General features: G+C 41.7%; 1 protein-coding gene across 2 annotated transcripts in view; it reads right to left on the bottom strand.

Moving 5' to 3' along the window:
• Positions 1–1,692: 1,692 nt before the first annotated feature.
• The window catches only part of LOC145404846 (E3 ubiquitin-protein ligase RNF181-like), a 28,569-nt gene continuing 5,207 nt past the window's right edge, over positions 1,693–25,054 (bottom strand). For both annotated transcript variants that reach the window (XM_080276345.1, XM_080276344.1), the window contains exons 3-6: positions 20,387–20,489; positions 14,608–14,717; positions 7,808–7,882; positions 1,693–3,130 (exon numbers count right to left, since the gene is read on the bottom strand). In XM_080276345.1, coding sequence (XP_080132471.1) covers positions 3,071–3,130; positions 7,808–7,882; positions 14,608–14,717; positions 20,387–20,489 — 348 coding nt within the window. In that variant the 3' untranslated portion in view covers positions 1,693–3,070. The remainder of the gene's footprint in view (positions 3,131–7,807; positions 7,883–14,607; positions 14,718–20,386; positions 20,490–25,054) is intronic.

A 25,054-nucleotide genomic window follows, 5' to 3' on the forward strand; every position in this document is an offset into this window, starting at 1 on the left:
TCTGGCAACAGTGTGAGAAACATGCCCTTTGCCGAGGATTACAGAGTGCTAGGACAGGCAGAAGCAGGACCTTCCATGGCTGTGGATGAAGACAGTGATTCTGAGTGTGATTTCGAAGGACTTATGAGGGAGGTTGAGGAGGGGCAACAGCCATTACCCGCTAGTGACGCCAGCAGCCATCCTCTGGGGACCCAGTAGGACTACCTACAGCCTTGGATACCACCTTCCATTCCCAGCAAGCCCACCAACACTATCCTAAAAGGTTAGTTATCATTCATAGCATAGTACCATTTATTATAATTTACAATAGTACCAATATATGTATAGGTATATGGTCGGTATTTAGGGTGACTTTTCCTAGGGTTGCTGACATAATTCATTTTTCCCCATAAGCTCTATTGTTTGTCCAACACGTTTTTGGTCCAACACGTGACCCATGCATGACAATATTACCGTGTTGGACGCGAGGGCACTGTACCATACTTTGTCCGAATTCTCCAATGTTGTCCGGCAATTGTTCTGATAATCTAGAGCATTCTGGAATATAGGCTATCTATACCAACATAACTATTATACATAGTACATAAAATAATAACACTGAGGCAATATCAATAATAATGACTGACACAATAGTTGTATTTTGCTAGCTACAACCCTAAGAATGGTTGTTTAGACAGTTGTTGACAAGAATGTGGAAGGTATGATAGAAGATCAGAAAGCTGAGGAAAAAGAGGAAAATGAGCAAGGAATGGAGCACCACAAGGTCAGTCAACCACTAATCAGCTGACTGAGAAACAAACATGCAATCTTGGACCGAATCGGCAATTTTAATTGGAAAATATTTTAATCTTTATCACCATATAGGTTTGCACACCTAATTATTTGAAATTCAGTCAAAATTTTATGCTTAATTTAATTATTAATACAAAATCAGGATTCAGAGAGAAAATTTCTTGAAAGTTAGCATGTTTTGCCTCTAGACTAAGAACTCGCCATGACAGACTTTTGTTTTGTAATAAATATCAATTTACAATGCAGATACATTTTTTTGTACTCAAAATAAATACTGATGCAAAATACAAGTCTGTCAAGGCATCCTGATGATCTGAAGGGGAAATATCTAACATTGGCCAACCTGTAATCAGCTGATCGAGATACAAACAGTCATCGAATGTGATCTCGATCTTGGACAGAATCAGCAATTTTAATTGGAAAATATTTTAATCTTTATCACCATATATGTTTGTACACCTAATTATTTGAAATTCAGTCAAAAGTTTATGCTTAATTTAATTATTAATACAAAATCAGGATTCAGAGTGAAAATTTCTTAATTAGTGTTTTGCCTCTAGCCTAACAACTCACCTTGACGGACTTTTGTTTTGGAAAAATATCGATATACCATGCAGATACATTTTTTTTATTCTCAAAATAAATATTTATGCAAAACAGAAGCCTGTCAAGGTGTGCTGACGATCTATCTACAGTATCTATCCATCTATTGCCAGACACCTCAATCCCGTTCGGGGTGGCCACAAACAAATCGCCTCCACGTCGCCCTGTCCCCCGCCATTTCACTGCCCCACTCCCAACTCACACCCCCCTCTCTCATATACCTCTCCACCCCATCCCTCCATCTCATCCGCGGCTTCCCCCTCCCTCTTCCCCCCTCCACCTCACTCACATACACCCTCTTTGTCAGTCTTTCACCCTCCATCCTCTCCACATGGCTAAACCACCTAACACTGCAATCTGAAGGAGATATATCTGCTAACATTCGTGCATTTTAGCTCTGAAACCTAATTTTTTAATAAGTTATATTAAGTAAAAATGTTTAAGTAGATTTCACATAATTAGGTGTGTATGAGCCAATGTGGTGAAAAAAATTAAAATATTTTCCAGTGAAAAGTGCCAATTCGGTATTTAGTCACACCGAGTAGGGTGACCAAAGTGAGTAGGAATGGATCCCATTGACTTCGTCCGTAAGAATTTCTTTTTTTTTTTATTACTGATGAATGTTACTGAGTCCAAGCCTCCCTTAAACTTTACTGTGTTATGCAATAAATTATATATAGTGGCATTTGAGAATGGTAAGAGGCAAATGGGATATTGCCATGAGGTAGGAGCTGGTGGCGTGAAGCAGGTTGGTGGCCAAGATGCGTTTCATGTATGAAAATAATTTCTTGTGTGTGTTACAAATGGCCTTTATTGAGTCAAAACCTTGCCAAAATTGTACTGTGTTGTGCAGCAGACTGCTCATAGTTTTATATGAGAGAATAATGACTGTACTTTTGTTGAGAATCCCAGACTTGTACAGGCATTTATCTGGCATTTGATAATATTGTCTGGCCTCAGCCCGTGTCTGGGAAAAACCAAAATCCGGGAAGCAGGGGTCCGCCAAATCAAGGGTCGAGTGTAACTTTAAAAGCACATTAGATACACAATGCTGTATATACATGAATACCATTTCACACAACTCTGTCATCAAAATCAATACAGCTAACCACATTTTCAAATAGATGGGATTTGGAGGTTTATAATATGTACTGGATTCATCATCATCATCTAATCCTGCATTGCCCCATGAAGAGCATAGGTGCCAGGGGCTAGGCAAGTTGGTCCTGACATTTAAGATGAGTAAATTAAAATTTTCCTACATCAGAAAGTTTTTGTCTGGATTTCCTGACTTCTGTGAATGGAAATTGCAGCTACTCAAATGATGATCCTCATACTTCCCAAATTCCAACTACAGTACTGTATAGTATTACATATACTGTGAGAAAGATCCAGAACCAAGAAAAAAGAAAGTGCAGAATAAGAATTCTTCAACAAAGTGCCCTGTGAAATGAGCTATACATTCAGTCACTTATCTTTCAGGGCTTGAAAATACTGCAAGAAAAAAATATACAGATTAATAAAACACACACAAACACACTTATATGGTGATTCACAAGTAGTCCATGTGAAAGTGCTGTATGAAATTGTTACTGCATATATATACTGTACTGTATACTGGCAGTTGGTGTGTGTTGTGTCAGTGGGTGTGTTATGGAGTTCTCACTTCCTGCTGCTACGAGAACATCGAGTTATGTAGCACCTCCAGTTCTGCCTCTCTGTCCTTAGCTCGCTTCTGTTGGGAAATATAAAGTTTACAACATTAGAAGGCTCACTAATGCAATATAAGTACAGTGCTGTATAATAATAAGGAGCACACTGTTACAGTTATAACAGATCCCCTGTACACTCCCAAAACCTAAACTGAAACCTTCACACTAATACAATTTGCATTTTGCACCTAAGAGTGCTTTCACTATCAACAGTTTCCAATAGCTGCTGGAAAGTATTAAGTTTTGGCACATGTTTAAGAGCATAATCCAGAGAAAAACTTATGCATTTCCATGACCATCCTCAGTATGAGGGTTTCTTGAGAGGAGACATGGTATGCTTTTTCTTGATATGAACTGATTATTTGATTCACTGCAGTACACTGTACATGCATAACAAATTGATTATGGTATAGTAAACAACAAACAGTGTCACATGTACATTCCTAATTGTAATATCACAATTATCCTGACCTCTTTTAGCAACCTAACGATGGAATGAGGTAGGGTCTAAAAAAGTAAGAATACAGGGCGCAATAGACAGAAAACTATCAACAGCAGCACCTTATATTCTGGCTCCTCATTACAGGCCTAACCAGCTGCAATCACTTTCTTTATAGAAGTGTTCCACGTACCTGGAAGATCACGTTAATCCATCAGCCATCAAATAAAGGAGAAGGACAAGAAGAAGAAGAAAAAGTGTCAAACCACTGTCAATGCTCCACCATACTTTTCATCCAATCGCCCTGATCTGTCAGTTTCCTAGCCTCATCAACTTTTATACTTTGTTTTCCTACACGCTCTATTATGACACCATATCCACACACCTGCTTAGCCTACCATGCTTCCTTCTACCTACAAACTTGCCCACAAACACTCTTTTCACCACCCTACTTTCATCTACTGTCTCCATGTAACCATACCATTTATACTTGTTCTCTTCAACTCTCTTGTCATCAAATTTTCTTACTCAACATCTTCAAGGATCAAAATATTTCTTATCCTATCCAATCTATGAACTCCACACTAATTCCTCAAAAAAGCCCATTTCCACTGTACGTACTCCTAACCTTATTTTTTCACACTACACCCAAATCTTACACCCACATCACTGAAGTCTCACAATCAAATGTTAATCTGGGCACTAACACACCTTCATATGGTCCCACTGCAGTCTCCAAACTCAGACCTGTTCCATACCAAGACCTTCATAGCACCAGTTATCTTTCTTCCCTGTGTCATTCAAATGTCCACTTCCTTTGCACAATATCCTCTTTTCTGAAACAAGGTACACTACTCAAATTTTCTCACCATCTCATGTCTCTTTATTCACCAACACATCACACTGAAAGCCACCTTCTCTCACAACATTAATATATAGTTCACCAACAATTCACTCTGAAATTCCTCAGATACAGCACATTTGCTCATCTCACTCTTATAACAAAGACAATCCTTCACCACAAACTCAATAAAAGATTTCTGAAAGCTCCTGACCTAAGCATTCAAATCCTGCACTCCATCTGGTTTACATTCACTTGCTTCGAAGGGTTAAAACAACAGCAATAAAAACATTCTCCCTGCCTATCTATTGCCTCATGATTTACATTGAGAATTAATTCAAGGTGTGAGGCCTGTCTAAGTACTTCATTTAAATGATTACCTCCACCTCTACTGAAACCAACCCACTGAAGACTTTGTTTTGTCCCAAATACCACTGTGATTACTGTTACCATCCTAACACAGTTTCCCATTACAGTATTATAATGGAATGGGATGGAATCAGAGCATGGAAAGGAAAAGATAAATACATGGAGTGGAAAAGATAAATATATGCAATATCACTGTTAAAATACCCAGCGACAAGATCTGCACAGTGACAAAGAAATATTCTTAGTCTGTAGCATACAGAACTGATATACAGTAGGCCCTAACTATAATTGACTAACTGGGGGGAAAGCCAGGTTCATCAAAGCCAATAACCTGTTACTGTATATCCAAGCACCCCCCCACCCCCCAGGTGGGATTTCAAGCACATGCTTGAATATAAATTAGTACAATAGCATATTCTGGTACTAAAAATGCAAACTATACCCATTTTACACTAACTTGGCCAACAATTTTGCTCCTTTGCACCTTAATTCATATCCTTCATGACTAGTACCATATTACTGTATACAGTCTGCTATTGCAACTTGGCAATCACAATGAGGAGAGGGCAATTTCAGGCCAGATTGGCGTAAAAAGAGTAGGAAACACACGTACTGCGATCCATTGTACTCCATTTCACAGACATTGTTCGTTACAGCCGATGAAAGTTCAGTGGGCTTCATGACATTCATCAAATCTGATATCTGCTATATCAGAGTTCGTTACCGGAGGAGTTTACTATACTCTGAATTAAGCAGTCTTCCTCCCTGCCTAAGTGTGAATTCTGATATTATCTTTCTTTTTTTTTAACTATCACTGTGGGGATGAGTTCTGATGGCTCTAAAAACTCCACCCACCCTCCCACCCAACCACACACACACTCTCCCTAGAACCTCTTTATTGGAGATACATTCATTCATTCATTATTCACCATCCAATCCTACGTTGCCCCATGAGGAGTGTAGCAGCCCGGGGCTAGGCAAGTTGGTCCTGACATTTAAAATGAGAATGACAAGCCTCACTCATCCCTGAGTGGCATTACATGAGCAATAAACCCCAACCATCCCTTGGATATAAACCTTCATCGGCTCATTCCGACTGGAGTGCAATAATTACCCACTAAACCACCAGGCGCCAAAATTTGGCTATGTGGTTACCACCCAGCGTAGTAAATGGTTTCCTGGTGTACAGAAAATCATTTGGCTTGTCACTCAGTGTAGAGTCATCCACAAGCAGGAGGAGGAGGAAAGAATGAAGGAAAGAAAGACAGAAAAGGGAGTGTAAAGTCACCCGTAGGCAGAAGGATGAGGAAAGAATGAAAGAAAGAAAGACAGAAGAGGATGGAGGGAAAGAAGGATGGAGGAGAGGAAAGGGCAGACACCCGAGAGCAGCACTATATCGAGTGAGTGGATGGTGAGTGTCCCCACCTACCACAAAAATTGCATATTGCACCTTAACCCCTAAAGACCGCAAATCTCCCACTCTGACTATCCCCCCCGCCGTATTTTGGGTCCAATTTTTCAACTTCCACATCATTACATTTCATCATCTAATCCTGTGTTGTCCTATAAGAGGCGTAGAATCCCAGGGCTAGGAAAATTGGTCCTGACATTTAAGATGAGAGTTACCAGTCTCACTCATCCCTGAGTGGCATTATGTGAGCAATAAACTCCAACCACCTGTTGGATATAAACCTACACAGGCTCAATCCAGCTGAAACGCATTAATTACCCAGTAAACCATGAGGCCCCATAGTTTGGTTATATAGTTACCACCCAGCATAATAAATGGTTTCCTGGTGAACAAGAAACAATTTGGTTTGTCACGCAGTGTAGAATCACCCATAGACAGATGGAAGAGTTTCACCAAGGCAAATTTTGGTCTTACAGATAACAAGAGCTTGAACTCACACACCTGAAAATGTTTATTTCACTCTCATAAGACAAATGGTTACCACACTATCGACCGTCAAAGATAAACGTCACCCCTCGCATATGGACGAAAATAGGAAAATTTTGGAAAATACAATATTTTTGCTAAACAACCTTACTGAAATCACTAAAATCAATATGAATTGTGTGCCTTGGCATAAAACAAGTTGAAGGAATGGGCATGGAAAAAAAAAAAAAATATTCAAGATAAATATTCTGTATACAGTATATTCAGCCTGTTTACTATCGTCAGTATTAGGACTCTACACAGCAGGACCCAAACCTGATGACTGTCAGACAATGGCCTTTAGGGGTTAATGCTCTCATGAATATTGATTTAAACTTATAATATTATAAATCTGTACTGATGTTTGTATGCTGTACATGGATCATGACATACAAGGGAATATATGCCCTACACAGGAATAATCTGGTGAGGAAGGCATACTACTAAGCCTTCTAAGTCCATGTAAATATGACTTTCTGAAGCCAAGTGGATGAAAGAAACCTACATACCAACATGTTGGTTGTTGTGCTGATCCTTCTTTCCTCAACATAAACACCATTTTATTATGTGGGTTTAATTTACCCAGCAGCTCTGTGTCTGGATTCTTTTAATAGAATAAAAAAAAAAGTATAAAATTTTATCCTTCCAAAGAAAATTGAATAAGACAGCCAAAGCCAAGATCTGTTCATTCTGAGACTGCTGAGCACGTTACATTTAGGAGACTGAAGGTCACAGGCAGTGAGAAAGACTGAGAAATACAATTCCACGGGTGACTATACTCCATTTCACCAAGTCTGGCACCATCAGTGATGTCCTTATCACCTGTAGCACTGAGAAAAGTCCTCGGTACCGGATACGTTTTTTTGTATTGCCTTCATATATTGGTTCTCAAGGTAAAACATAGAGGTTTACCTAATGCTGAGGATTTACATCAACACTACAGGTGTTGAGGACATCAATGATGGTGCCAAATTTGATTAAATGGAGTATAGTTGTGTACAAGAGAGACTGAGGGTATTGGTCCACTCATGCATTAGACAGCAAGAAGATAAGGAGTGAGAGTCTGTGGCCTACCACTCCCTGCAAGTGTAGCTGCCCCCACTGCCTTGTCTTACCTTCTGTCTGCGATACTCCTCGTAATCCTCATCGTCCGTGGGCAACTCATGGCGGCACATGGGACAAGAGTTGGTCTGTGGGGATGAAAGGCAAGAGATAAATCATGTGAGCAGAACCCAGTGAGGGAGAGGAAGATGGAATACAGCTATTCTTCTTTTAAAGTAGTTTTTCTGTCAGCATTTCAGTACGATCTCTTGTAAGCTGGATAAATTCATCTTGGGAAAGCAAGAATAAAAAATATAAAAGAAGTAATTTTATGAGATTTTGTGAACAGAAGGAGTTACAAGGAGGCTTTGTTACCCCCTTCATTCCAAGGGCACTCCTTTAATCAGAAGGCAATGGTCTTGTAGCAGCAAGAAAAAATTGATGATGAGCTATAGCAGAGATGAAGAGATTTAAGCCACAGGCAGTCCATGCTTGAACAGAGCAGACAACAACTGTCAATGAGTATGTCACCCAACAAGCCACTGCAAACAATGAAGTCTGATAATATATATGCCTGGTTTAAAGCTCATGGATGTCCTAGTGCAGGACTAGAGAAAGCTGGCAATTTCTGCCAGGTACTCCCACATTCAGTGTGTTCATGTTTTATGTGGGCATTAATTACACAAACCATCCTTTACATGGCACCCCCAATCTCCACCCTTCTACCTTCTATGTTGGCCCTTCTTAGGTTTATGAGGGCAGATTATTGGGGGGGGGGGGAATCCAAACATTCAAAATACCAGTGCAGTGATGTGATGGTCACGAGACACTGACATCATGGCCTTGACACATGCATCCATAATTCTCTGGGCATCCTTACCCTGTTCCTTCCACCCATGCTGACCGTGTATTGTGTCCTGGCCTAGACCCATGCAGGTGTCAGAATCCCGTGTAATCTGCCATCAGTGTAACACATCTCCTGCACTAAGTGAACCATGATGACCCCACACACCAGAATAACCCTCAGTGGTATAAAGGGCAAATGAATGCCACTTACCTACTTTGTGTGTGTGTGTGTATGTGTGTGTGTATGTGTGTGTATGTGTGTGTGTATGTGTGTGTATGTGTGTGTGTATGTGTGTGTTTGTGTGTGTGTTCTTACCTAATTGTATCTTTACAGAAATGAGTCAAGCTCGTACTGTCCCGTGTCTTAAAACCATTTTTATCATACATATCCTTAAATCTGTGAATTGTTTTGGCACACACTATTTCATTCAGTAGTGCATTCCACTGATCAATTGCTCTATTTGGGAAACTAAATTTCCTTATGTCTTTATCACCTCTCTTTTTATGCAGTTTTTTGCAGTGTCCTCTTGCTGGTGCATCCCCATAGGTTATGTAATCATTTATGTCTATTTTCTCCTTCCCTGATATGCATTTATATAGCATAATCATGTCACCTCTTTTTGTTCTCTCCTGTAGTGTTGGTAGATTCAGTTTCTTTTTAGTCTTTCTTCGTAGCTTAGATCCCTTAAGCTTGGTACCCACCTTGTAGCGGCCTTTTGTACGTTTTCAATCTTATCTATGTGTTTTTTTGAGATGAGGTCTCCAGACTGCTGATGCATACTCCAGGGTTGGTCTGATGAATGATGTTATTATCTTTCTTAGCATGTCTTCATTTATGTATGTGAATGCTATTCTCATATTTGCAAGCAGTGTATACATGTCCTGTGTGTGTGTGTGTGTGTGTGTGTGTGTGTGTGTGTGTGTGTGTGAAATTCTCAAGCGCTTAAATGTTGATGAACAAGTGGTGGACAACGAAAAGTTTGACAAGATTAATGAACCAATTGTATGGACCATGGACTTATACAGGGCTAAGGTGGAGCAGACCATCAGGCTGGGTAGGTGGCGGGATGCTGGAAAATGATCATGTGAAGTGAATAAGGTACTGATCAAGACTGAAAAAGGTTGTGCCCTTCGTTTTCGTTTTCGTTTTTAAAGGCTCCAACATGCTTGCATGTGTCGGCCTTGGTCACCTAATGGCGGCTCTCCACGCTGCACGATCCATTGCAGCCTCCCTGTTCAGTCCCTTAACCCTAAGGTCACACTTAATGACCTCGTCCCATGTCTTTCTCGGTCTACCCCTCATAACCCCACCCCAAATATTAACACTTCTCACCTTCATCACCCAATTATCATCCCCCATCCTCTCCACATGTCCAAACCACCTCAATCTACCTCTCCTCATCACAACACCAATACACTCCAGTCCCATCCTACCTCTCAACTCTTCCATTGTAAACCCAGCCCCTCCAGGCCTTGGACACAGGGACGCACTGCACATCCACCTAATCATTGTCATTTCTGTACGTCTGAGCCGGCGAATGTCTTCCTCCTTCACTGCCCAGGTCTCACTGCCATACAGCATTACACTCCTAACACACGCTGCATACAAAGATCCCTTAGCACGTAGGGAGAGCCCCCTCAATGTCAGGAGAGGCAAGAGCTCCCTGAACTTCTTCCAACCACTTCTCACCCTAGCCACAGAGCTAGCTCCAGCCCCACCTCCAGCACACAACATGTCTCCTAAATAACAAAACTCTTCCACACACTCAAGAGATTCACCAGCAAGTTCAATCCTTTCACGTCTGACGATCTCCACCTGCTCACCCCGGCACGCCGTACACATAAAATCAGCATTATCTCGCAGTCTACCTCTGATACCACTACATCTCTTATGCACCCATTTATCACACACACCGCACAAGATGGAATTACTTCCCACGCCCCTGTGGCAAACTGCGCATGGCCACTCTCCCTCGTCTTTGACAGTACCGCCACCAACCCTAGATATCATCACTTTTGTTTTATCTGCATTTACCCTTAAACCCTTTTGCCCCATACCATCTCTCCACTTCCTAAACCTTTCCTCCGCCTCCCTTTCATTCTCTGCAATCAACACCAAATCATCAGCATACAACAACTCCCACGGGAGTCCGTTTCTAAAGTCACGTGAAAGGGCTTCAAGTACCATGATAAACAACATGGGACTCAAGACTGACCCCTGATGCACACCAACATTCACGGAAAACTCATCACTCAAATCTCCATTCACTCTCACCTGGGTGTGAGCACCCACATACATGGCCATAACCACCCTAACCAGCCACTCCTCCAAGCCAAGCTTTCTCATTGCCCACTTCACCACCTCTCTAGGGACTCTGTCAAAGGCCTTTTCCAAATCAACAAAAACAAAATAAAGATCCCGTCTCCTACCAATATATTTTTCCTGAAGCTTGTACTTATATATGCATACACACAATGTGAGGTGGAAGTGCCTACTGAAAATGATGTTATACAAACAGAGGCCAGGGAAACTTAAATCATGGCTGTGAATGTGATGAATATCTGCCACCCACCTCCATTCATGGCTTGCAAAGGTTGATTATCAAAGTTTTGTGCTCACAAGCAGCTTAGGCATGCTAGTGCTCAAGGCTTATCTGAGGGAGTGGACAAGAGGGTGGCAAGGGCATTTCCTGTCGCATTTAAGAGACGGAGATTACAGCATGTCACAGGTGTTTAATACGGACAAAACCACACATTTTTGGAAACGGTTCCTGTCTAGCATCTTTCTCATGAAGGAGGAGACCTTGGCCCCCAAGCTACAAGGCATCCAAAGAACAGATCACTTTTGTTTTTGCAGTAAATACCAGTGGGAACTGCAAAGTGAAATCATTAGTAATCCACAAAGCAGCTTGCTCTAAAGCAATGACGCAAAAATGTGGGGAAGTTAGGAGTGTACTGGCAAGCAAACTTAAAGGGGTAGGCCACTTCCTTTATACTAATTAAGCAGTTTGATGGCACATTTGTGAAAGCTGCAGAAAAATATTACGAGAACCATAACCTGGCATAATATTCTTAATCTCGATAGCTGCCCTGAACACCCATCCTACCTTCAAGCCTGTCACCCAGAAGTCAATGACATCTTTCTGTTACCCAGACAAGTCTGATATAGCATTTGTATAAAGAAATCATTGGTAATTTCAAAGGCTTCAATTACAGTGCTACACAAGAAGCCATGCATGTGGCAACAAATAAGGGAGTGGATCTGGAGAGTGAGCATGGGGGGGGGGGGGGAGGCTGAGTGTTAATTTCAAAGATGTAGATTATGAAAGAAATGCTAGGAGTCTTTAAGATTTCTGGAGGGTATGTAACATAAAAGACTGTGGCAGATGCTGTGGTGGCTTGGCAGAAGGTAACACCAGAAATAATTGAGCAGAGACGGAGAAAGCTACAGTACTGCCCCTTGTCTACCCTCTGGTTCCACCTGTATGATGGCAGATGCCCTAAGAGAAGTGGTGGAGGTGGCAAAGCGTATCTCGGAAAAAGGTTTTACGGACATTATGATGGATGATATCCTGCAATGTGTTGGCTCGGTGGTGCCAATGATGATGAATGACACCATGAATGAATAGGAGGAAGAAGAACAGCTAAAGGAGAAAGAAATATCAGAGGAACAGATGCCACCTACAAGTAATTTAGCTGCATTCTTGAGGAGGCAAACATAGGATGCCTAACTGAACCTGGATCTCCCAAATGAGAGGTTGAATGACATTTATAAAGACACTGATAGGCTTGTGGCTTATAAGATGCAGCTGTTAAATAAGATGATCACTAAATCCTCACAGCAACTTATCACTCGCTTCATGAGCTGACTGGCACCACTTCAGTCACCCTCTCCTTCCACCCCACAGCCCGGACCTTCTCCTGCAACCGACCCTGAACTGCACGCATCTGATGATGGTGGGGGAAGTGATTTTGAGGGCTCTGAGGCCTAGTTTCAGCTCTCGAGGGGTTCAAGACACAGCACATTCCCCCTCCTGTAGCTCTTCAGTCTTGGATGCCCCCCTCCCAACACGATTTGGTCATTACTGTACTACTATGTCAAGGTAAGTTGAATTCCATTGTTATTACCAAAATTCTTATACAATCAACTTTTAATATACCTAATGATGTTCAGTGTACGTGTTTATGAATGTGTCTGATGGGGTTCAACTTTCAGCAGGGCCAAAATAGAAAATTCTTAAATATTTCTAGAAGTCTTGTCCCGCATTAGCCATATAACAATGCAACTTATGGGAACGTTTATAAGGAATTCATTTATATGGGGATCTCACTCCCCCCTCCCATTATCCAAGTAAACATGGGCCTACTGTACAGTATTTTCTTTCAGGCTTTACGCTGTCATTACAGCCCATCAAACTTCAGTTTATTCGGGAATTGAAATGGTGATGATATGAGTTTGTATATCTGGCCAGCTTCCATGCTCTAGAGTCTACATACAGCTACCGCAAATTGATGTAGGACCTCCCTCCAAAAGGTATTAAAAAACACAAAAATCATAGTATATCACAATGTTTGTTCATGAAATGCCATTCATTATTATGAAATCATGTTTCCTTTGCTTTTCAGGACCAGTTGGATGCATTTTGGCACAGAATCACTTAGATCTCTAAAGCATCTAAGGACATTTCTTTGCACCAAACATTTGTAAGTTCAGTCTTGAGGTTGTCCAGATTGGGTGTCTTCTTCTCTGCCATGATTTTCTTCATCTTTGCCCAGCAGTTTTCTATCAGATTTAGATCCGGACTGTAGCCAGGCCAGTCGAGGATCTCACTCCGATTATCCTGAAGCCATTTAGTCACCTTTCTTGACTTGTGACATGGAGCTGAATCGTGCATGAAAAAGTCGCACCCATGAATAGCAAAAAAGTTTAACAAATGATCTTACAGAATTTGAATGTACCGGCCACCATTCATCATCAAGTTCTTAGAAAGAAAATAGAGGCCTTCCCTTCCCATTTCACCAGAGAAACATCCCCATACCATTACTGAGTGTGGGTGCTTAACAGTCGGCACCATGTAAGCAGGGTCATATTGACTACGGGAGGCAGGGCGACGAACCTTGGCAGAACGCACCTGGAACACTTGTAATGTGCTTTCATCAGAAAACATAACTTTTCTCCACTCATCCGATGTCCAGTGTGCATACTTCTTGGCAAATTGAATGCGCTGCTTCTTCATGCAGTCAGTGAGAAGTGGTTTCTTGGCTGTGGTGCGGCTTGGCAAACCCAGCTCCTTCTGCAAGCAGTGTTGGATAGTTCAAATTGAGACATCTTGTAACAGCTGGGGATGCATTCTCTTCAATGCTGCTGCTGTCAGTCGAGGATTCTTGATTACTTCCCTCTTCAAAAGTATATCTGTACCTCTGGAATTCGTCCTCTTCTTTCCACCATCATGCTTGTGCTCTGGTATGACATCAGGTGGCACGCTGCACGCTGCAGCAAGAATCTTCATGACAGTCAACTTTCCACGTCCAGTACATTCACAAATCGCGTTGATAGGGACATTATCCTGCCTCCATGCAATGATACGGACCCTCTCATCCCTTAAGCAGTACTTTCCAGGCATGACAACTCGACTCTAGGAAAATAACAGGGCAGACAGTAATGCATACGAAAAAAGAGGGAGGTGCAAGCTCGGAGCGATGGGAACATATACTCCCACTCTCGCTTCTGGCCAAGCACTGACGTGCTGAGTGTTTCACCACCTCCTGCCAACACCAGAGGAGTTGCCAGTTACTTCTTGCCCCCAAAATTCAGTTGGTGCAGGTGGAAACACAAAGTAAAGACAGACAACTCTCCCATAGCAATTCTGTGTGTAGGTCCTAAGTCAATTTGCAGTGGGTGTAAAATACCACCACCACCTGAAGGCATCTCCCTCCGACAGTTTAACAGGTAACAAAAGCACCAAAATGGTAGGAGTTGTCCCATTTATGTTTACTACAATCCAAGGTCTCCAATGCCTTCATTTACCTTTTGTAGCCATGGGAGGATGCAGGTTGCATGAAACTTATGTTTACATGGCAGCACCTTGGCTTCATCACCAGCTGTCCATTCCTTCAAGCACACTGGACACTGCCCTCCTGTAGGATCACAAATAATTACCTTGGGGTACCAAAGAAACTTAAAAGCACATACCATTAGAGTATGTCCTCATTACAGTTGGTATCTTCTGACAGTCCTTTTTTGCCAAATGGTTCACAGCAAATTGCAGAAAAATTGCCAATTCATTTTCCACAATTCCCTACAAAGATTAGATTTCAGTTTCCCTCAGTTTACATTAGTGTACCAGTTATCAAAATTCCATTCATCCATCATCCTATCCACACCTCCTTGTATGAAGACAGTCATGAAATGCATCCCTGACTTATAATGAAGACAGGAACGCTTTCACATGGTAGCACATACATAACTGGACTCCATAGCTGGGTAGTACAGAAGTCCCTCAACTCCCTCCTCATCCTCCAAATGCAGGACAGTGGACTCCAGGAGAAAAACAACTTCAGCCCAAGGTCTCACAGGTTAATGTTCAGACAAGCTTGTGATCACAACAACATAAAGTACCACCTAATCTGTCATCATCAAATTCTTCTTTGCTGCATCAAGTGCGTAGTGGTTCAGGGCTATACTCAGTCCTGACATTTAAGGCAACAGTGACCAGCTGCACGTGCCCCTTAGTGACATTACTATACATGGGAAATGAGTTGCAACCAACCCCTTGGATGTGAACCCTTATGGGTCCCATTTTTTTTTTTTTTTTTTTTTTTTTAATGCGAGGAAGAAGGAACCAAAGGCCATGAGCCCGCAGTAACAGTTCCCTCCAAGAGAAAAACAAAATACAACAGAGAGCCAAATTCAAGATCCGATCATTTTGAGATGCCTGGACACACTGCGTTTGAAAGACTGGAGATCATAGGCAGCAGGAAATACTGATAGAGGGAGACAGTTCCAGAGCTGACCTGTTGCATAAGTGAAAGACTGGGAGTAACGGTTAACTCTTGCATTAGAGAGTTGGACAGAAAAGGGATGAGAGTTTGCTGCCAGACGGGTGCTACGCGCCCGTCGTAGAAGTGGAGGAATGCAAGCAGACAGTTCAGAGGAGCAGTGACCATTAAAGTAGCGATAGAAAAGAGATAAAAATGCAACAGTGCGGCGAAGAGACAGAGGTTGAAGGGAGTCAGTAAGAGGAGGAGAGTCAATGAGACGAAAAGCCTTTGACTCCACCCTATTGAGAAGAGCTGTATATGGGGAGCCTCCCCACACATGAGAGTTGTACTCCACACAGGGGTGGATAAAACCCCTGTATAGAGTCAACAATTGTGCAGGGGTAAAGAAAGAGCGGAGTCGGCTTAGCACACCCAATCTCTTGGAAGCAGATTTTACAAGAGATGTAATATGATCTTTCCAAGATAAGTCCCGAGTAAATGAAACCCCAAGCATGTTCAAGGATGATGCAGGATTAAGCTGAATATTATTAAACATTAATGGGTATACCTGTGGAAGATTTTGTCGGGTTGATAGGTGTAAGAACTGAGTCTTAGATGCATTAAAGACAACCATATTATTTTTACCCCAGCCAGAGATACGAGCCAAGTCAGACATTAGGTGTGCCATAGCCTCATCCCTTGTTTCTTGAAGTAACTGTTGAGATGGGCGTTGTGGGAACCGAATGGAAAGGTGAAGGGTGGAGTCATCAGCATATGAGTGGATAGGGTTAGATGTACAGCTTAGAAGATCATTGATGAATAAAAGGAAGAGAGTTGGTGATAGGACAGAGCCCTGAGGAACACCACTGTTGATAGATCTAGGAGAAGAACGATGGCCGTCTACAACAGCGGCTATAGAACGACCAGAAAGGAAGCTAGCGATGAAGGCACAGATAGAAGGATAGAAACCGTAGGAGGGCAGTTTGGAAATTAAAGATTTATGCCAGACTCGATCAAAAGCCTTTGAGATGTCAAGTGCAATGGCAAAGCTTTCGCCAAAGTCCCGAAAGGAGGATGACCAGGAGTCTGAAAGGTAGGTGAGAAGATCGCCAGTGGAGCGTCCCTGACGGAACCCATACTGACGATCGGAAAGAAGGTTGTGATAGGAAAGATGCCTTAAAATTTTTCTATTAAGAATTGACTCGAAAACTTTTGAAATACAGGACGTTAAAGCAATTGGACGATAGTTGGAGGGTTTGGAGTGGTCACCCTTCTTTGGGACTGGCTGAATGAGAGCAAACTTCCAGCAAGAAGGAAAGGTACAAGTTGACAGACAAAGGCGAAAGAGTTTGCCTACGCAGGGTGTAAGCACAGAAGCACAGTTCTTGAGAACAACAGGAGGGACCCCATCAGGCCCATATGCCTTGTTAGTACTGAGGCCAGTGATGGCAGAAAATACATCAACTGAAGAAATTTTAATGTCAGCCATGAGGAAGTCAGAGGGGAGAAGTGATGGAGGAACAGCACCGGAATCGTCTAAGGTGGAATTGGAGGAGAAAGTCTGTGCGAAGAGATCTGCTTTATCAGTAGAAGAAATAGCTACGAACCATCAGAGTAGAAAAGAGGAGGGAAGGATGATGAGGTAAAGTTGTTAGAAAGATTTTTGGCAAGGTGCCAGAAGGAGCGGGAAGAATTCGAGTTGGAGAGTTGAGAGCATTTAGTATGGATGAAATTATTTTTAGTAGAGCGAAGAACAGACTTAGCACGATTCCGGGCAGAAACGTAAAGATGATGTGATTCAGGGGTGGGTTGGCTCCGGTACCTTTTGTAGGCCTTCCCTTTGTTGCGGACAGCATTAGAACAAGCGTGATTAAACCAAGGCTTTCTTGCGTTAGTCAAAGGATATGAGAAAGGAATATATGCTTCCATGCCCGAGAGAATAACCTCTGTACTGCGCAAGGCACACTCAGATGGCTCACAGCCATGGAAGCAATAATCATTCCAGGGAAAATCAAAGAAGTACTGCCTGAGGGCCTCCCAGTTCGCGGCTCCAAAATGCCACAGACGACGTTTCCCTGGAGGGTCCACAGGCCGTACCGGAGTGATAGGACAGGTTAAGGTAATAAGGTTGTGATCGGAGGAGCCCAACGGAGAGAAAAGATTAACAGAGTAAGCAGAAGGATTAGTTGTGAGGAAGAGGTCAAGTATGTTGGAGCTCTCTCCAAGGCGGTCAGGGATACGGGTAGGGTGCTGTACAAGCTGCTCTAGGTCATTAAGGATAGAAAAGATGTAGGCTTGTTCACCAGGTGGATCCGTGAAAGGAGAGGAGAGCCAAAGGTGGTGGTGAACATTGAAATCTCCAAGAATGGAGATTTCAGAGAAAGGAGAAATGGACAGAATGTGTTCCATCATAGAAGTAAGATAGTCGAAGAATTTTTGATAGTCAGTAGAATTAGGGGATAAGTAAACAGCACAGATATATTTAGTCAGAGAATGACAGGAAAGCCGAAGCCAGAGTGTGGAGAATTCAGAAGAATCAAGTTCAGGAACACGAGAGCAAGATAAGTCGTTGCGTATGTATACACAACAGCCACCTTTGGCTTTGAAATGAGTATAGAGAAAGTAGGAGGATACAGAAAAGGGTTTGCTGTCGGTTGCCTCAGACAGCTGAGTCTCCGTCAGAAAAAGAAGGTGAGGTTTAGAGGAGGAGAGGTGGTGCTCAAGAGAGCAAAAGTTAGATGAAAGGCCGCGAATGTTGCAGAAATGAAGAAGAAGAGAGTCTGACAGTGGTTCCAGGCACCTCGAGTCGTCACCGGGAGAGGGGCAGATGGTGGGGGCATTTATGGTCCCCCCCCCTGGGGACTCCGAGGCTTGATTAATTGACGCCATTTTTGTTGAATTTTGAATAGGAAGTGTAGTGTGTACTGTGCATGTAGTTTGGTGAAGATAGTTAGAGAAATTTGTACTGGAGAGCATGCTGGCCTACTCTCTGTGTAACTGAGACACTGAAAAAGTTCAGCAAAGGGGGATGGTCAGGAACTAGTCCTGAGGGCTGATGAAACGGGAGCTCCAGCACTCCCAGTCATCAGCTTTCCATCCACCTTAACCCAGTAAATCACTGGTCATTACTTAGGTGAATGGTTATCACCTAACATAACAGACAGTTTCCTGGGTTACAGGAAATCACTTGGCTTGCCACTTTATGCAGTCACCTGAGAGCAGCACTACAGTAAGTGAATGCTAAGTGCCCACATCAATCACACTATACCACTTTATACCATTCGTAAACGATGTGGAATGTCCATGAAGTAATAACAGAGTTACAATACTAGAACAGTATCAGAGGAATGGACATTTTATTGATTTTAACTCATGACTGGGGCATTAATTTTTACAGTAGTTTTATTTTCCCCATCTCTCAGTGGCTGCAAGTTTAGTTACACTACACTATCACATATAACCATATCTACATTAAAAGGAGTAAGACGTGATTTTGGAGCATTAATGGATCGAATCATGGCTTGCTGATGTACTGGGAGGAAAAATAAGAGAGTAAAAGTATAAGGGAATCACAGAATGGTTGTTCAGCTATGTTACAATCTACATACAATGAGGGCATCAGAGTAACACAGTACAGCAGACCCTCATTATACGATGAACCAGTACGTGATGAATCACTTGTATGATGATGAAAAAGTTATGATCTTTATTCTTTACTTGATGGCATTTTCGCTTATTCAATCTTTACGATCCTGTATGAAGCCTCACTGGTAGATGTACAACTGCTATTTTTGCTTATATGATCACTGAAACACAAGCTTAGTCATCTGTTTGCTCCATGATGGCTTTTGAATTTGGTCACTACTGGGTGTCGTACTGTCAGTGATGAAACAATAATGTGGTCCTGGAGTTCACGTGGCAAGTGAAGCACTGAAGTGAAATAACTAATAGCTTAGGTGAGTTCGAAATTAATTTTTAGACAATTTTGGTGGTCAGCAGCAAGTGAAGTGCAGTGAAGCGAAATAACTAAAAGCTGTGTTAGAAACTTGTTTTTGGACTCTGTTGGGTGGGTGGCCCTTGGCCAAAAATGTATCCTCAATAAATCCATGTTATAACTGCCTGATATACAATAAACTGCTATGTGATTTTTTTTTTTTTTTTTTCCCACACACCATCGTAAAACGAGGGTATGCTGTACAAAAGAAATAATCAAGTCTTCTAGATATGACTGATGGTACAGTTGTCATCATCATCCTAGTCCCATTTCCCACCTGACACTGGGGAGTATGACAGGTTCCAGAAACATGTCATCATCATCATCATCATCATCATCCTAGTCCCACTTCCCACATGACACTGGGGAGTATGATAGGTTTCAGAAACAAAAACCGGGAAAGCATGAAAATATTGCAAAACTATCCAATGTTATGCCCCAGTGAAATAGAGAACATAATCATTCTCACTTAATCAAAGCCTTCAAAACCCTGGCTTCACTTCAAAAGCAAAACTGTCCATACAAGTAACAAAATCAAATACCTGTACAGGTATACATAATTCTGTGTACAGTACTAAGTCCTCATATGCTGCCTTTTTTTTTTTTTTTTTTTTTTTTTTTTAACCATTTTTCATATTGCAGCATGTTCACAGTAAAACACAAGATAACTGCCTTGTTGTATAATCCAATGGTTATCTGTATAACTGATTTGTCAGTTCCTTCAATGTACAGTACTAACTGTATGAAAAAGTTGTGATATATTAGAATCCATCCCCAACTTAAAATGAGAACTGCCTGCAACGAATAAATAATCTCACGAAGCATAACTTACCTGAAATCTGGAGTGTGACACTGGTGAGGTTGTCTATACATTCCCGTGAGGCTGGGGGAGGTGGCTTCTCTCCAAACAGCTGCGAGAACTCCAGCTGAAGGTCCTAAGGGGTAAACAAATATACAGAATACACAAACATATTGGGATTATTATTATACTTACGGCTGTTAATGAAAAAAGCTGAAGTGGCAATGACGGTCATGGTCTTGAGCACATATGATGCTTCATATCAAAATGTCACTTTCTTTCAAAATATATGGTATAAATCAAGGGACAATGGTTTTCATACTCATTTATCTCATAATTTAGTATAGTACCATAAAAAACAATCCTAAAAACAGTCAAGTTGCCTAGTGCATGGCTAACTGGTTCTGGACTGTGCCCATGCCATAGAAAACCATGCCATTTAAATAACTAAACCAATGGGAAAAACGGAATTTGGTTCTGGACGTTCGCCCAAAGTCCCCCTTTTCACTCCACTTTCCCCATTTTTCCCACTTTACACACCCACACAGTCAAAGCATGTATTACACGTAACAATGGGCACAGAAAATGGGAGGATGATCAGATAACAAGCGATCTGGCTACATGATGAGAGGAGTTTGAATGACGGGCGAGGGCTGAGGTTTGCTCTCCGGCCGAAATGGGAATTTGCCCGCGCATTTCAAACCTTGCCGCAGCCGCACCATAGGTATAGTTTAAGCGTGGTTCGTTTTTTGGGGTCTAGCACGTGCCATAGGCGACTTGACTGTAATCACAGTCAACTCAAACTTGACACTCCCACTGTTAACAGGGTGATGATTTTTGACAGGTTTCCAAGCTTGGCACATGTCACTACCAAAACCCAAACTGCTTTGCTGGTGAACTTAGGTAAGTTTTTTCCTTAATAGATTTAATATCTGTTCCTGTCAACTACTTAAAAATATTCTTATATTCTCTAAAGACAGCTTAAGAATGAACCTACTCTTGTCCACTGTAATGTTAATGCATAAGTAAGCCAATCTCTCACAATAATTTACAACAGCATGAAATGAAATCTAAATGGCTGTGTGTCTCATGACCATGTTATACTCCAATAATGTTACAAAGAGTCAGTGTTCCCTAATCAAAATATTCCAACATGCTTGAATGTAGCAGAAAACAAGCTCCCCCCCAAAATGTCAAACCTCCATATATTACCACTAATCTCCCACCAAATCCAAAATTTAGCATAAGCCGTACCGTAATTATGAAAAGATGATTTAAACATTATATCTCTGGTGGACATATATGATGCTATATTATACCTCAAAAAGCAAAAAACATGAAGCTCAAACCATTCATTCTCTGAAAAATGTACACTGTAATGTATTACATGACAGAATAGCATGCAAAACCTCAACATTTACAGTAATTATCATTTTACAGATGTCTAGCCAATCCATAACCAACAGCAGTGTTAATCTACATGTCATAATCTAACCCCTCTAAATATTATATTAAGCATGGACTTTTCAATGTCAAAACTCATGCAAAATTTACTGTTGACTTCCATTGTGAAACAAATGTGAAAAAGGTATTTCCATAGCATCAGGGCTGAGTCAACTTTGTAAGTAATTTGGGCAGTATGTTTACCCCACTGAACACATGTTCAACCTCCATTGCATCCTGATCCTGGCAATCTTTCTCAAACTGAAGCTTTGGTCTCAGCCGATGAAAATTTAGCTATAGAGCAGATCCTCTCTATACCACATAAACTGAGGGGAAGCCCGATACGATAAAGCCAATATCCAGCAAGAACGATGGTCGCCCCCTGAAGTGAGATTTCAAGCTCAAAATGGAAACTAAATTACTGAGTCTACTCTATACAACTATTTCTTCTAGCTTCAGTCTCACTGGTCCAGGTCCAATATTGCTGAAAGGCTGAGAGTCCTCAATAAATTAGGTGCCTTGTATTGGAGATGGGCTCAACCAGTCACTAATCCTTGGCCCAGATCACTAATCTATGTACTTTGAGACTTGCCTACATGCTTGTTACTGTTCCTCTCTCTGTCTTATGTCACCTTAGGCCAAAATGGCTTCCACACTAGCTACACAATCTATATTTTAAGGAAATCTTGAAACCAGCCAAAAACCACCAAACTCACAAACTCCTCAAATTTCCCACTAAACAAGATTTCAACATCATCATCATCTGGACCACCTTCCTCACCCTAGGGCACGGTGAGGAGTAACAATGTCCAGACAGCCCAAGTTTGACCACTCCAATGGGCCTTGCTTCCATTCACTTATCATTCAAGCCCCCAGAATCCTGGATCTATCTGATAAGCCAAAAACTTTCACCACATTCTGTAGCTTCACACAGACGTATCCGATAGAGTCAATCTGGACACAGTCATGTTAAAAAGGTGACAAATCCCTGATCATGCACTTCTTCTCAGAACATTCGTCCAGCCGGCTCGATCTTTTGTCAATCCCCTAACCTCACCAACTTCCATACTTCTCTTCCTCACACAAGATTTAAACTACTGTGGATTCTCAAATTTCGATGGGGATATGTACCAAAAAATCGCATCGAAATTGAAAACATCGAAATTTAAACTGAACTTCTTATGGGAAAAATTAGTTTGGGTCCGGGACCTCCGAACCTAACTACCTAAAAATTTGCCCACACCCCCTGTAAACTTTATGAACTATAACTGTGGTTAAGTAACTGTAGTTCTGCACTGTATTGCCATACTGTCAGCAAGTGTAAACTTGGTGTATTTCTGCCCTTTCCTGTATTGCCATTTCTCCTTTGGCTGTGAAGATTTAGAGGTGCCAGGCTGCTCTCGTCCATTACCACTGCTACCCGAAGAACCACTCTTGCTTGCCATCTTGAAACAGCTAAGTTGAGACGAAAATAAAAAGAAAATACATACAACTAAATTGCAGTGAAATGCATGTCCACATATGGAAGGTACAGGGTGAAAGTGCAGAACTTGGCTGTAGAGGGCTGGCTGCTGGCAGGACAGACGCAAGATGGCCGCCGACAACAGAGCATCGCCTTGCACATGGTTTGTTGTTGCTGGTGCCTATTCCCATTCGGGAGCTCTTGTCCTTAAACAACATGACTATTTTTTTTCTCAGTTTCTATTGCTCATTTCTATGTTGCTCCTTATATTCACAATTATCGTAGTTCTCTTCGTTTCAGTATTCTGCATACAATACAGTATTTGCTACCACCTGTAATTCATTTTGTTTTTGTATTTCTACTATTGATTCTCTTCCTCTAATTTCTCTTGTTATATCTTCGAGTTATTAAAGTACTGATTAATTAATAATAAGTATAAGCAACGTTGGGTCTGGTTAGTACTTGGATGGGTGACCGCCTGGGAACACCAGATGCTGTTGGCATCCCTACGTGTCAAGTGGGGTTGGTGGAGGATTAGTGCCCCTCCCTGTAAAACAATTAACTCTAAGCCCTTGGCCACCCCGTCTGGGATACATGGCGTGTGGCAATGAATGAAAAATGAATGAATGAAATATTTATAAAATGACAGGGAATCGTCCAGGGTGCGAATTGTCCTAACGGGAAATCGTCCATGTTTTGACGGGGAATTATCTGACGGGCGAATTGACTTGAAAGTGAATTGTCTCGGAACCATTTCATCATATGCTTCATGTACTGTATGAATAAATGATGTTGATTTTTTTTTTATTGGAGTCTGGCCCTGAGAGCACATGTCACATATGATATTAGGTTAGGTTCATCCTTTTTCTTATAATTTTCCTTCACTTCTAGCATTTTGGTTTGCATCAAAAATATTGTTTTTGCTTGTTTTGGTTGGAGTCTGGCCCTGAGAGCATTGAAATACGCGACTTTGCATCGAAAAGTAAGGTAGGCAGACCACTCCAAAATGCATCGAAATTTGATTAATCAAATTCTAAACTGTCAAAATTTGAGATTCCACTGTAGCTAAATTTTGCAGGAAACAGAAATATCTGGGAACACTGCAAAGAGTATAGCATACAGGATAAATCTTCATGATATGAAAGACTAGTAATTATAAAAAATGTGCTCATTTACAATATAAATATTATGACAATTAACCCATACCATACCAAGCATTTTTGCAATTTTATACCCACCCAATCCCAGACCAAAAACGAAAAAAAATTTTATTGCATAAAACAATCCAAAAGGACATATAAATCAAGGAAAAGCAAAAAAAAGTACTTCTTATAGGAGAAATAAGTGCAGGATGGCCATCCGTCATGTTTCTAGCCCAGTTTCCCAAGCCGTGAGCTATGTTTTCCCACCCAGCTGGGCGGGATGAGAGAGAACGCGGGAATTCCCATTCTCAATATCCTTCTCCACTGGCTCATACTCCTCCCCAGAAGAGTCATCCAGGTCTTCCTCTTCTATAGAATCACTAAATGAAGGGACAGAGGGTCAATGTGACAGTTTCAACCACCTCCTTCAGCCCAGTGAGGCGGAAAAATGGCGTGACTTCTGCGACATTCTAACACTGTGACAGAGTGGCACACTGATGTTACCCAGCCATGCAGAATCAAACTCAGTGCTACAAGTGCTTGTGCACAATGTTGCCAATACATTAAGCTACTCTCTAGCAAAAAATTAGCTAGATTGAAGCAGTTAGAGACGAGCTACAACGCTCGAATTTTGCTGTCGGCACCATCACGTCA

The sequence above is a fragment of the Coenobita brevimanus genome, chromosome 65, assembly GCF_032717465.1.
Source record: "Coenobita brevimanus isolate Jiangsu-jjx chromosome 65, ASM3271746v2, whole genome shotgun sequence".
NCBI lineage: Eukaryota > Metazoa > Arthropoda > Malacostraca > Decapoda > Coenobitidae > Coenobita > Coenobita brevimanus.